A 15,397-nucleotide genomic window follows, 5' to 3' on the forward strand; every position below is an offset into this window, starting at 1 on the left:
TTTGCTTAGTTTCTGGAGCAACACCTAAGACTGTGGCTCAAGGTTTCTCTGCCTACCTTTTTCTATCACCATGTCAATCTGTCAAATAGCTAAAGAATAAACAACAGAAAGCACTAATAAAGAACCTTCTTGTCAATCCAGGAATCATTTCATTATAAAGTAACTCCACACCTTATAGACTAACTGGGAAATCTGAATTTCCAAATAATAGAGGACAACAGAATAAGCATTTACTATACACATGCAAGTTCCAAATTCTGTATAAATCATATTCCTCACAACAATCCATAAATGAGGAAATGAGACCCACAGAAGTTAGGAAATCTGCTAAGGACAGAGCAAATATTAAAACTGAGATTTGAATTATTATCTGCTGACTATACCCCCGCAAAGCACAACTACACCCTGATAAAGATTCATTCAACCCAAGCATATAAAAACACACTAGGAAAAAAAATTCAATATCCCACACATTTATATTTTTTAAATTTCTAACTATGTTCTTTTTAAAAGGCCAACTTACAAATTATTCTAAAATTAAGTTTAATTTAACTCAAGTGAAACATTTAAATGATTTCAAAAGATTAAATTACTTGGTCATTTTAGTTTGAAATTTTATTAAGAAATTATTTTATAAAACAATAAGAAAATAATATTAACATGGGAGTCTTTAAAATCATAACAGAACAGTTGTTCTGAATATCTAAAACCAGAAGTCAGCAAATCAGAGCTGAAGTCCAAATTCAGCAGCCACCATTTTTATAAATAAAGTTTTATGGGAACACAACCACATTCATTAGTTTGCTCACTGTCCATGACTACTTTGGTACTACAAGGACAGAGTTGAGTAGTTGGTGACAGAGAATGATTTTCCAGTCAGTCTGGAAGAACATGTGGAATTACTTCATAATGAAATTATTCCTAGATTGATAATAGGTTCTTTGTCATTGCTTCCCATTGTTTATAGAGTTTAGGTATTTGACAATCTGAGGTAATGGCAGAAAACGGTAGGCAGAGAAACCTTCAGCCACTTATTAAAAATACTGAATCACAGACCCAAACCTAGACCTACTAAGTTAGAATCTGCATTTTAACAGGATCTCCACAAACATTTAAAAGCATAGTCTTAGAATCAAAGAATGTTAGAACTAGAAGAAATCACACAGACTTTCTAGTCAAATCTCCTAGTAAACCCAGAAATAATTTTAATGGTTATCTTTAGGGCCATTTAGTCTGCTGAATATCTCTACAACAGTAAAAATATATTTATGTTATTATCTGTAAATCTGCTAAGTAGGCTTTCTATTTCACCAATAAAAATGTTCAGAATGGGTTCGAAAAAAGAGATTCTTGTGGTAAGCAGAGAGAAAGTTTTCTCCAGTTTATTCCTGAATATAGTTGTTATATAGTTGGATTCATCATAATCCAAATTTCTATTACCACACTTAACCACAAGCCAAGATTTTGTCAGACAATGGGATAGAAACAGCAACATATCACAGCTCTAGAATTAGATCAAATGTAATTGTTGACTATATTTGCTAGAAATATAATACTGAAAAGTTTCTATTCAAATCCCAAATAGAACTTACATTATTATTCTAACTGATCACTCCACATATTTGCCCTTGTTCTCTTTCAAAATATTTTTCCTCAATTTTATAAACTTGCTCCCTCAGCTTTTGCTTTTCTCTTAATTATAATCTGCATGGTTTCCTGTATTTCAGAATATTTTCTTATTCAAATGACATGCTTGTTTCAAAATTATCACATACAAGATTACAAAGTATATTTTGAAAACTATTATACTCAAAAGTGATAGAGGTAAAAATGAACTTGTGTCCTGGCCAGTTTGGCTCAGCGGTAGAGCGTCAGCCTGCAGTCCAGGGAGGCCCGGGTTCAGTTCTCGCTAAGGGCATGTACCTCGGTTGCAGTTTGTCCCTGGCCCTGGTTCAGTTGTGCGGGTGGCAACCACTCGATGTGATCCGTTCACATCGATGTTTCTCTCACTCTCTCTCCCTCCCCACTCTATCTGAACAAAAAATTGAAAAATGTCCTCGGGTGAGGATTAAAAAAAAAAAATGAACTTGTATCACATACTTGCTAAGTTTGGAATTACGTGAAAAATAGGTTACCGCCTTACATAACTGCAGTTCTAAACAGATAAAAAGAAGCACTGTGCTTTTAAAATAGCAGAATAAAATAAAGATTCCATCTCTATCTATTTGATCAGCTGGTTTGAAGGGCAGCACTAGTATGTCCCTTCTGTTAATCATTCCCATGCAGATAATTTAAGGTAATGAAAACTAAAGACAATCAAAAGCTTCAAATTTCTCATCACATTAGCATAGAATAAAACTACAGGTGCCACATCCCACTGTTTCTAGTTATTCAGAAATATCACAAAGGGTCAAACAAAGGTAGTGATTTAAAGAATCCAATATAAATTATAATACCTAATGTTAGAAACAAAACATGCACTTCAAAAGGCTCTTTAAGTCTATCATACTAAAAATATATGAAATGCTTTAATAATAATTTGTAGAAAGCACCCTCCATTATATTCAAGTTCTCCAAATACTGGGTTTTTTAAAAAAATTATTTGAGCTTGTTTTGTTGTTAAAAACTCAGAGTAGCATGCTGAAAAAATAATCCACTCCTTCCCTCTACCCATTCTCCCATCAGTCCTGCCAGAATCCATCATCCATTCACTTTGGTTTGTCACACTTTATTTAAATAATAATGTATGATTTGGGGTAATTTGCAGAAAACAAAGTCTAAAAAACAGAAATACAACTGCCTAAAAATGTTTATTGGACAACCTCCTCTGCTTCTTTTTGATATCTCACTAAAATTACTCTGAAATAATTTTTTTCTTTTTAAAACATAAACCCACAAGATAGTACAATATGAAAAATTAAACAATAGTAAAAAAATATTAAAGTGGAAAGTCAGAGAAACAAAATGCCAAATAACTAGAGAAAACTAAATACCAAGCTAGCAGTGAGGAAAGTTGAATGGCAACCTAATCTGCAACACAGAACTGTTTCTATCAATATTTCTACAAACCTGACTCAAACTGTGCTGCCCAATATGACAGTCACTAGCCACATAATCTATTTAACGTTAAATTGATAGGAATTAAACAAAAAATTCAGTTTCTCAGTCACACCAGCTACATTTCAAGTTCTTTTTAGTTCAGTACTGTACTGAATAGCAAACATAAACTTTTTCTATCATCATAAAAAGCTCTATTGATGCTGAAATAGAAAACAAAAAATTTAAATGGTACTACTGAAAGGAATGCCAAAACTCAAATACATAGGAATAAATCTAATAAAGGATGGAAAAGACAATACCATTATCTAGAGAAAATCATATATATGATCATATATATATATAATATATATATATATATATATATATATATGATATCCCATGTTCATGGATAGGAGACCACCAAATGTAAAAATATTAATTCCCCCTATATCGAAGTATAAATTCAATTCCAACCAAAATTCTACTAGAACAGTTTGGTTGACAAGTTTATTCTAAAATGCATTTATAAATTCACCAAGCCAAAAGGTACCAAGACACTTTAGAAGAACAACAAATTTGGAGTGCTCATGTATTAAATATCAAGACTTACTATAAAGTATAGCAATTAACATAATGTAGTATTGAGCAAGAATAGACAAATAAATGATTAAACAAAATAAAGAATTCTGTAAATCATTTGTATAGCAGAGATTCTAGAGGGTAAATTAGGCAAAAAAAAATAAATAAAAGGCATCAAAATTGGAAAGTGAGAAGTAAAACTCTCTCTTTTCATAGATGACACAGTCCTGTATACAGAAAATGAAAAATGATCCACTTATTAAATATATTTTATTAGAACTAATAAAAATAACTCAGAAAGATCGCAGACTATAAGAGCAATATAAAATATCAATTTTATTTCTATAAACTTGCAATGAACACTCAAAAATAAAGTTAAGAAAACAGTTCCATTTAAAACAGCATAAAAAGAAAAAAATAGAAATAAATTTAGCAAAAAATAAAAAACATATTCTGGAAACTATAAAACACTATTTAAAAAAATTAAGTATGATCTAAATAAATAGGAAAGCATCCCATGTTTATGGATCTGACTACTAATATTGTTAAGATGACAATACTCCCCAAATTGATTTAGTTTTAACATAATCCCTAATAGAACCCCAACTGGCTTCTTTGTAGAATTTAACAGGGTAATTCTAAAATTCATATGAAAGGAAATGGGACCCAGAATAGTAAAAAACATCTTGAAAAAGAAAAACAGACTTCTGGTTTCCAGTTTAGTAAGTAAAGAGCTTGAATGCTCTCACTCATCATCACAAGAAGAAACAGTTTAACAATGAAAATCACTACCTCCTCATTAGATCCAAGAGAGAACTAAAGTCTTAGGGCAAACAACTGCCTCATAATTTAGTGAGACAGACAGATACAAAGACTCACAGTCAAATGGGAGTAGAAGCTGCTGTTGGATTCGTCAACTAGCAGGAACACTAATTATTGGAGACTGAGCCAGGCATAGTTTGAACAATAAAAACTCCTAGAGTCCCAGCCAGATGGCTGTCCTCATAGTTCTCACTGAAAGAAAACTAGATAATCCATATAGATATCCACCAGAGAATATATGTTATATAAATTGAAGCAATATCTGTAAAGAAATTGAAGCAATAATTAACAACCTTCCAAAGCAGAAAGCTACAGACCCAATGTTCTCACTAGTGAATTCTACTGATCACTTGAGTAAGAAATGATACCAAGTCTTTACAATTTTTTCCAATAAATAGATCAGAGGAAACAGTTCTTTACTCATTCTATGAAGCCATAATCACCAAAACACCGAAATTAAACAAAGACATTACAAGAAAGGTTATAGACAGTATCACTCATGAATATAGATATAAAAATCCTCAACAAGATATTAGCAAATCAAATATAACAATCTATAAAAAGACATGTACCACAACCAACTCAAATTTATTCCAGGTATGCAAAGCTGGTTCAATATTTTAAAATATATTGATGTAATTCACCACATCAACAGACCAAGAATAAAAATCACATGATCATATCAATAGATGCAGAAAAATAATTTGACAAAATTTAATACCTATTAATAATAAAAACTCTCAGCAAATTAAAACTAGATGGAGTTCCTCAACTTGACAAAGAATATTTACAAAAAACCTACAGCTAACATCATGTGTAATGGTGAGAAACTAGCTTTCTTCTAAGGTCAGAAATGAGGCAAAGATGTCCTCTCGCCACTCCTTTTCAACATTATAATAGAAGTACTTGCTGATGCAATAAGGCAAGAAAAGGAAATAAAAGATATACAAACTAGGAAGGAAGAAATAAAACTGTCTTTTTGTGTGTTTGTGGAGGACATTATAGTAAAAGTAGAAAAATTTTAAAGAATCAATTTTAGAACAACTGAAATTAATAAGTATAACAAGGTTGCAGGACACATTTTGTATATTATTTTCCTATATACCAGCAATGAACAAATAACAAATAGAATTTAAAATTTAAAACATAATATCATTTACTTAGCACCCCCTAAATATGAAATAGTTAGGTATAAATCTAACAAAATATGCACAAGTTCTCTGTGAAGAAAACTATGAAACTGATTTTAAAAATCAAAGAACCAAAAAATTGGAGGGATATTCTATACTAATGAATAGGAAGACTCAATGTTTTCAAGATGTCCATTGTTCTCAACTTCATCGATATATGCAATGTAATCCCAATCAAAATCCCTCCAAATTATTTTGTACCTACTAACAAGTTTATACAGAGAAGTTTATAAAGTTTCTAAAGTTTAAACAGAGAAGAAAAAAGCTGAATTAGCCAACAAAATACTGGAGAAGAACAAAGTCAGAGGGCTGATATTATCCAACTTCAAGACTTACTATAAAGTTATAGTAATCAACAGTATATGGTACTGGTGAAAGAACATTCAAACAGATCAATGAAACAAAATAGAGAACCCAGAAAAGATGAATACGAATAGGGTCAACGGGTCTTTGACAAAGGAACAAAAGTTATACAATGGAGAAAAGATAATATTTTCAACAAACAATGCTGAAACTGAACATCATATTCTGAAAAACACAAAACTATAGAGATAGTAAAAAGATCAGTGATTATCGAAAGTTTAAGGAGACAAAGGAAGAGAGAAATAAACAGGTGAAACAAAGGAAATTTTTAAAGCAGTGGAACTAGTCTCTAATGATACTGTAGTTAGAGATACATAATATTATGCATTTGTCAAAATCCATACAAGATATAACAGAATGAACTGTACAACAAAAATCATACACCCTAACATAAAGTACAGACTTCAGTTAAATTAATATATAAATATTGGCTCATCAATTGTAACAGATGTACCATACTAAGGCAAGATGTTAAAACTTGGGAAACCTGGGGGGAAAAATGGCGGTGAACTGCATGGAAGCTGCACTGACCTTCTCCTAGGACCAAACTGGAATAAAACAAAAATATGGGATTTCAGGTCATGATGGTGGCGTATGTAAACACGGTATCACCTCCTCCCACAACCACATCAAAATTACAACTAAACTACAACACAACTATCATTCAGAACCACCTGAAATTAAGCTGAATGTCAGCCCTACAACTAACAGCCAGCTAGCAGACAGAGACAAATCTCTGGGTGCTTTGAGGCTTTGCCTGGCTAGCAGACACTGGGATTTGTGGCTCTGGGGAAAGAGTTGCAAAGGCACTGCCTGGGTGGCTGTGCTGAGTCATTACCCTATGCTGCAGAAACCATATTCCTCAGGCACAGTTTTCCCATCAAAGCAGCTTTATATCTGGGGGAAGCAATTGCCTCACCTGCTGGAAATCCTCTTACCCTGCCAGCCGGGTGAAATTTACATCAGCTGAGGACTAGAACTGAGGCTAATTAAATGACTGAGTATAACAGGGAGCCTGCAGGAAGAGGCATAACTCTGGAAGCTTTGAGTGTTTGCAGACCTGTATTCAACCCTAGAAGAGTAAAACCAGAACTTAGTGTTCAGCTTAGGCCCTTCCATAAATATCCAACCTCTGCAGAAGGAGTCACAAACTGCAGATCGTTGATATCCACAGGGAGATATTGGCAGGCTCCAAACTCTAAGACAGCCAAAATGGTAAAAAAGAAAAAAAAAAAAAAAAGAGAAGAAGAAGGAAGGGAGAAGAAGAAGGGAGGGAGAAGAAGGGAGGAGGGAGGAGGGAGGGGGGAGGAGGAAGGGGGGAAGGAGGAGGGGAAGAAGAAGGAGGAGGAGGAGGAGGAGGAGGAGGAGGAGGAGGAGAAGAAGAAGAAGAGTCGTCCCAAATGAAAGAACAAGAGAATTCTCTTCTTCTTCTTCTGGTACTCCTATGGTGCAGATGTTATTATGTTTCATATTGACCCAAATTTCTCTTAAACTGTCCTCCTGTTTTTTAATTGTTTTTTCTTTTTGGTTCTCTGACTGAGTGATTTTTTTTCTACCTTGTCTTTTAATTCGCCAACTGGAACCTCAGCTTCCTCTAATACGCTGTTTATTCCTTCCAGAGTATTTTTTAATTCCATTATATCATTTTTCATTTCTGATTGGTTGTTTTACATTGCAATTATTTCTTTTTCATTGTTTCTAAATCTTTTTTTACGCTTTGAGCATCCTTATAATTATTGCTCTGAATTCTACATCTGATAACTTGCTACAACCTCCTTGAAGAAACAGTGGCAGAAAACATCCCTACCTCAGTGAAGGGGAAAAGTCACAAAAGTTAAAGAACCACACAGACTACAAGCAAGAAGAACCCACAAAGGGCCATGACAAGACACATCATAAATAAAATGCCAAAAATTAAAGACAAAGAGACCTTAAAGGTAGTAACAGGAAAACAATGGGTAAACTACAAAGGAGCTCCCAAAAGTCTATCAACTGATTTCTCAACATAAATAATACAGTTCAGAAAGAAATGGCATGAATAATTTAAGGTAATAAAAAACAAAATAGAAGGTGAAATGAGGAGGGAGAGGGAGAGGCACAGGGAGAGGGAGAGGCACAGGGAGAGGGAGAGGCACAGGGAGAGGGAGAGGCACAGGGAGAGGGAGAGGAAGAGGAGCTAATCCAGTGGAAATCAGGAGAGATGTGATGTTAGCTGTTGATGCAGTAATTTCTGAATTTAAGAAACAATCTAAACCTGTGATAACCCCTGAAGGAATAGCTCAGGTTGCTACAATTTCTGCAAATGGAGACAAAGAAATTGGCAACATAATTTCTGACTCAATGAAAAACGTTGGAAGAAAGGATGAAAAAACACTGAATGATGAATTAGAAATTATTGAAGGCATGAAGTTTGATCAAGGTTATATTTCTCCATACTTTATTAATACAGCAAAAGGTCAGAAATGTGAATTCCAAGATGCCTATATTCTATTGAGTGAAAAGAAAATTTCCAGCATTTAGTCCATTGTATCTGCTCTTGAAATTGCCAATTCTCACCATAAGCCCTTGGTCATAATTGCTGAAGATGTTGATGGGGAAGCTCTAAGTATACTTGTTTTGAATAGACTAAAAGTTGGTCTTCAGGTTGTAGCAGTCAAAACTCCTGGTTTTGGTGACAATAGAAAGAACTAGCTTAAAGACGTGGCTATTGCTGCTGGTGGTGCAGTGTTTGGAGAAGGATTGACTCTAAATCTTGAAGATGTTCTGCCTCATGATTTAGGAAAAGTTGGAGAAGTCATCATGACCAAAGATGATGCCATGCTCTTGAAAGGAAAAGGCGACAAGGCTCAAGTTGAAAAACATATTAAAGAAATCACTGAGCAGTTAGATGTTACAACTAGTGAATATGAAAAGGAAAAACTAAATGAACAGCCGGCAAAGCTCTCAGATGGAGTAGCTGTGCTGAAGGTTGATGGAACAAGTGATGTTGAAGTGAATGAAAAGAAAGAGTAACAGATGCCCTCAACGCTTCCCGAGCTGCTGTTGAGGAAGGCATTGTTCTGGGTGGGGGTTGTGCTTTGCTTCAGTGCATTCCAGCCTTGGACTCATTAACTCCAGCTAATAAAGATAAAAAAATTGGTATAGAAATTATTTAAAAAGAACTCAAAATTCCTGCAATGACTATTGCTAAAAATGCAGGTGTTGAGAGATCATTGAAAGTTGAGAAAATCATGCAAAGTTCCTCAGAAGTTGGTTATGATGCTATGCTTGGAGATTTCGTGAATATGGTGGAAAAAGGAATCATTGATCCAACTAAAGTTGTAAGAACTGCTTTATTAGATGCTGCTGGAGTAGCCTCTCTGTTAACAACAGCAGAAGTCGTAGTCACAGAAATTCCTAAAGAAGAGAAAGACCCTGGAATGGGTGGGATGGGTGGAACAGGAGGTGGCATGTGTGGCGGTATGTTCTAATCCTAGAACGGTGCTTTACCATCATTAATGAGAACCTGAGAGGAAGCTCAAGGCAGTCTTCTTCACCTATAACTTCAGAAAAGACAGTTGAAGGAAATGACTGAAGAAAAGGCTGGCTGATGTTCAAGAAAATCACTATAACCATCAGTTACTGGTTTCAGTTGACAATACAGTGGTTTACTGCTGTCACTGTCCATGCCTACAGATAATTTATTTTGTATTTTTGAATAAAAATACATTTGACTTTTTTTTTTATCCTCACCCGAGGATATTTTTCCATTTTTTGTACAGATAGAGTGGGAGGGAGAGAGAGGAAGGGAGAGAGAGTGAGAAACATCGATGTGAAGGGACACATCGAGTGGCTGCCACCCGCACGACCAACCAGGGCCGGGGACAAACTGCAACCGAGGTACGTGCCCTTAGCGAGAACCAAACCCAGGTCTCTCCGGACCGCAGGCCGATGCTCTAACCGCTGAGCCAAACTGGCCAGGGCATAAAAATACATTTGTACATTCCCGATAACTAAGTGCAAGAGCCATGTACCAATGTACTGCTTTCAACTTAAATCATTGAGGCATTTTTAGTACTATTCTGATAAAATCAGGGTTTTAGTGCTTGCCATCAACCAATGAGAAGTTAAGAAGCAACCTTTCTGTGGAGAGTAAGAATAATTGTGTATGAAGTAGAGAAATATCCAATTATGTGACCTTTGTGTAATAAAAATTTGTTTAAAGTTAAAAAAAAAAGAATAAAAGAGTCGATGGCATTCTTATTCACCAATAATAAACATTCAGAAAGGGAAACTAATAAAAAAAATCCCATTTATAATTGCAACAAAAAATTAGAATACCTGGGAATAAACTGAACCAAGGACCTGTTCTCAGAAAATTATAGGGCATTGAAAAAAGAAATAGGGGAAGATATAAAAAAGTAGAAGTATATACCATGTACATGAATTGGAAGAATCAACATCATTAAAATGTCCATACTACCCAAAGCAATCTATAATTCACTGCAATCCCTATTAGAATACTAATAGCATAGTTAACAGATCTATAACAAATACTCTAAAATTTTATATGGAACTACAAAAGATCCCAAATAGCCACAGTTATCTTGTAAAAGAAGAGCAGAGTGGGAGGGATCACAGTTTCAGGTAACAGGTTATACTACAAAGGCACTGTATTCAAAACAGCCTGGTACTGGCACAAGAACAGGCATATAGATCAATGAAACAACAGAACCCAGAAATCGACCCAAACCATTACACTCAAATTAATATTTGACTAAGGAGGAAGGAACATACAATGGAGTAAAGATAGTCTCTTCAATAAATGGTGTTGGGGAAATTGGATAGGTACATTAAAAAAAAATAAAACTAGACCACCAGCTTACTCCATACACAAGAATAAACTCAGCCCTGACTAATTTGGGTCAGTGGTTAGAGTTATGGCCCATGGACCAAAGGGTAGTGGGTTCAATTTCCATGAAGGGCACATACCTGGATTATAGGTTTGATCCCTGACCCAGTCAGGGTTGTGCAAAGGGCAACCAGTTGATGTGTCTCTCTCACATTGATGTTTCTCTCTCTCTCTCTCTCTCTCTCTCTCTCTCTCTCTCTCTCCTGCCCTCCCTACCTGCCACTCTATCTCTATCTAAAAAATCAATGCCAGAATGTCTTCCAGTAAGGATTAACAACAACAAAAAAAAGCTTAATAAATTCTAAATTGATAAAAGATTTAAATTTAAGTCATGAAACCATAAAAATCCTAGAAGAAACCATAAGCAGCAAAACTCAGACATTTCACATAGCAGATTCTTCACCAGCACATCACCTAGGGCAAAAGAAACAAAAGAAAAAATGAACAAATGGGACTACATCAAACAAAAAGCTTCTGCACAGCCAAAGAAGCCAGGATCAAAATGAAAAGGAACCCACTGTATGGGAGAACATATTTGCCAATGCTACATTAAATAAGGGGTTAATTTCCAATATATATAAAGTACTCATACAACTCAACAAAAGGAAGACAAACAATCCAAGTTTAAAATGGACAAAGGACCTGAATAGACACTTCTCCAAAGAGGACATACAAATGGTCAAGAGACATATGAAGAAATGCTCATCATCACTAATCATCAGAGAGATGCAAATTAAAACAACAATAAGGTATCACTTCACACCTGTCAGAATGGCCGCCATCCACAAATCATCAAACAACAAGTGTTGGTGAGGAGAAAAGGGGACTCTAATACACTGCTGGTGGGAATGTAGACTGGTGAAGCCACTATGGAAAACAATATGGTGTTTCCTCAAAAAATTTAAAATGGAACTGCCATTTGACCCATTGATTCCACTTCTGGGAATATATCCTAAGAAGCCTCAAACACCAGTCAGAAGAATATATGTGCCTGTTTTTATTATCACTATTTATAATAACTAAGATCTGGAAATAGCCAAAGTGTCCATCAGTAGAGGAGTGAATAAAAATGCTATGTTACATATACAGAATAGACTACTATGCAGCTGTAAGAAAGAAAGATTTCCTACCCTTTAAGAAAACATGGAGGGTCTTGGAGAGTATTATGCTAAGTGAAATAAGCCAGTCAGAGAAAGACAGTACTACACAATCTCATTTATCTGGAATATAGTGAACAAAATAAGGTGACAAACAAAACAGATCCACCAACATGGAAGTGGGGAACAACCTGACAAACCTCAGGAAGAAGAGAGGACAGGAAGAGATAAATCAAACTTATATGCATACATGCATAAACAGACAACAATGTGGTGAGGGGGGGGGCAGGAGTGAGTAGGGAAATGTCAATGGGAGGGAAAAAGGAAGAATATCTGTAATACTTTCAACAATAAAGATATATCAAAAATGAAAAAAAAATATTGGGAAATCTGTCATGGGGAAATAAAGATTATGTGAGAACTCACTGTACTTTCTCCTCAATTTTTCTATTAACCTAAAATTATTCTGAAAATTAAAGTCTATTAATTTTAAAGGTTACAGTAAGTGTATACATAGTAATTTTTGCATTGTTTATAACATTAAAATCTGGCAACAATATTATAAACCATCAATAAGAGATTGACAAATTAAGGTAGTCAAAAACAAAGAAGAAAGTGGAGGACCCACACTGCTGGACTTCAAAACATACTGTAAAGCAACAGTAATCAAGACAGGTTGGTACTAGTATGAGGATAGTTATATAAACCAATAGATTAGAATTGACAGTGCAGAAATAAACATGCGTGTTTACAGTCAACTGATTTTCAATAAAAATGCCACAATGATTCAATGGAGAAAGAACAAATGTTACTAAGACAAGTGGAGAGCCACATGCAAAAGAAGGAAGTTGGACCCTTACCTCACAAATGAATCAAAGACCTAAATGTAAGTGCTAAAACTAAAAAATATTACTGAACACATAGGAGTAATTCTTCATAACCTTAGTTTTAGAAATGAATTCTTAGGTATGTCATCAAAAACACAAGGAACCAAATTTAAATTGGACTTCAAATTTTTAAATGTTTATACTTCAAAAGACACTATCAAGAAAGTGAAAAGATAACAAAAAATTGGGAGATAATGTTTGTAAATCATATAACTGATCAGGAACTTGTATCCAAAATATATAAAGAACTCTTACAAGTAAATAATAAAAACAATCCAGTCAAAAAATAAACCAAGAATCAAAATAGACACTGGACCCAGTGATCCCACTTCTTGGAATATAACCTAAAAAGCCTGAAACACCAATCAGAAAGAATATATGCACCACTATGTTCATAGCAGCACTTTTTACGATAGCTAAGATCTGGAAACAGCCCACGTGCCCATCAGTAGATAAGTGGATAAAAACGCTGTGGCACATATACACAATGGAATCCTGTACAACTGTAAGAAAGAAAGATCTCTTACCCTTTGAGGCAACATGGAGGGACTTGGAGAGTATTATGCTAAGTGAAATAAGCCAGTCAGAAAAACAGGTACCACACAATCTCACTTATTTATGGAATATAATGAACAAAATAAGCTGACGATCAAGAGATTCAGAGGTAGGGAAGTGGGGAACAGACTGACAAACCTCAGAGGAAAGAGGGATAGAGGATGGTGGGAAGAGATAAACCAAAGAACTTATATGCATAATCAATGGACACAGACAATAGTGTGGGGAAGGCAGGAGGTGGGTGGGAGTGGGGAGGAGGAGGTCAATGGGAGAAAAAAAGGGGCAACATTTGTTATACTTTAAACAATAAAGATGTTTTAAAAAATTTTAATTAAAAAAATAAACTAGAGAGAGAAACGATTATGTGACAAAGAAAAAAGTAGTTGTGATGAATATATACAAAAAACTCATGTTCAGAATACATATAGAACTCATAAAATAAAAAAATATAGAACTTCAACAGGCATTTCTACTGGACAAAAGACATACAAACCTCCAAAAAGCATATGAAAAGGTATTCAGCCACATTAATGAGAAAGAAAATATAAATGAAAACCACAGAATATCTAAAATTTAAAGAGTGACAAACATGTTTGTGAAGATACAGAACAACAGGTATTAGAGTGTAAATTGGAATTTAAAACTTACTTCAGGAGCTCATAATTCTTCTCATTTAACCTCACAGCATTTTCTCTCCAAAATTTCTCAGATTTGTGCACGGGACTCCATTCCAATCTTCCAGATTTAAGTTCTGAACTGTACTCATCAAATGAGCTATAAAAATTTTTAAAGAATTCAGAGTTTATAAGGACCTGAAGGATCCTCAAAATTAAGCAAAATAAAACATCTTCACTGATGATTTAACTACAAAGACTGACCATCCTTTGTACATTAGCAAAATATCACTAAACAGCTTAAAGAACTTAAGTAAATTTAAACACTTTAAAAGTTAAACAGCTTAACTAAGCTTTATAAATCATGTGAAATTTATTCAGGGTGTTAAGGTCCAGTACTCCTGTCAAATTTGAATGCTTGTCATGAGATATTAAAAGGAGCAATTGCTTTCAAAACCCCTACTCTAACATATGTATACATACATGTATATCAGTAAAATATCTGATAATCTAGAACAGTTTCTACCTTGCCACTTAAAATACTGTATTTGCGATCTGGCCAGTTGCCTAATTCAGTTGGGGCATCATCCCACACACCAAAAGGTTGCTGGTATGATTCCCAGTCAGGGCACATATGTAGGTTGCGGGTTTGATCCCCAGTCATGGAGCATACCGGAGGCAACCAATCAATGTTTCTCTCTCTTTCTCTCCCTTTGTTTTTCCCAAATATCAATAAAAGCATTTCCTCAGGTAAGGGTTTAAAAAACAGCCCTGGCCGGTTTGGCTCAGCGGTTAGAGTGTCGGCCTGCGGTCCTGAGAGACCCGGGTTCGGTTCCCGCTAAGGGCGCGTACCTCGGTTGCAGTTTGTCCCCGGCCCTGGTCGGTTGTGCGGGTGGCAGCCACTCGATATGTTCCTTTCACATCGATGTTTCTCTCTCTCTCTCTGTTCCTCTCTCTCCCTCCCACTCTACCTGAACAAAAAATGGAAAAATGTCCTCGGGTGAGGATAAAAAAAAATATATATATATACTGTATTTTCCAGACCACTAGATACATTAATACAAATTTATGTAAAAGTATGTTACTTTAACATAAAATAAAATAGTATATCCAAATATTATACTCTAAACATCATAAACAACTATACTGCATTACAAAAACAAAAACACTTCTCTGCACAATATATTACATTGTGATTACCAACCGTGAAGAGGTCATTCATTGGCAGAATTAACCCACTATATTTTAATTAAAAAGAAAAATCTCTAAATATAACAAACTGCAATGCTTTAATTAAATTATCATTCAGTGTATCAAGTTACTTCATTATTCAATTAGCCAGTGAATAAACACAGTGACA

The 15,397-nt window shown here is 34.9% G+C and overlaps 1 protein-coding gene and 1 pseudogene across 3 annotated transcripts in view; one reads left to right on the forward strand and one right to left on the reverse strand.

Moving 5' to 3' along the window:
- The window catches only part of ATP6V1H (ATPase H+ transporting V1 subunit H), a 174,606-nt gene that overhangs the window by 51,877 nt on the left and 107,332 nt on the right, over positions 1-15,397 (reverse strand). For all 3 annotated transcript variants that reach the window (XM_036263933.1, XM_036263932.1, XM_036263934.1), the window contains one exon: positions 14,072-14,197. In XM_036263933.1, coding sequence (XP_036119826.1) covers positions 14,072-14,197 — 126 coding nt within the window. The remainder of the gene's footprint in view (positions 1-14,071; positions 14,198-15,397) is intronic.
- Positions 8,163-9,463, forward strand: LOC118631827 (annotated as a pseudogene).

The sequence above is a fragment of the Molossus molossus genome, unplaced genomic scaffold (genome assembly GCF_014108415.1).
Source record: "Molossus molossus isolate mMolMol1 unplaced genomic scaffold, mMolMol1.p scaffold_m16_p_16, whole genome shotgun sequence".
Classification (NCBI taxonomy): Eukaryota; Metazoa; Chordata; class Mammalia; order Chiroptera; family Molossidae; genus Molossus; species Molossus molossus.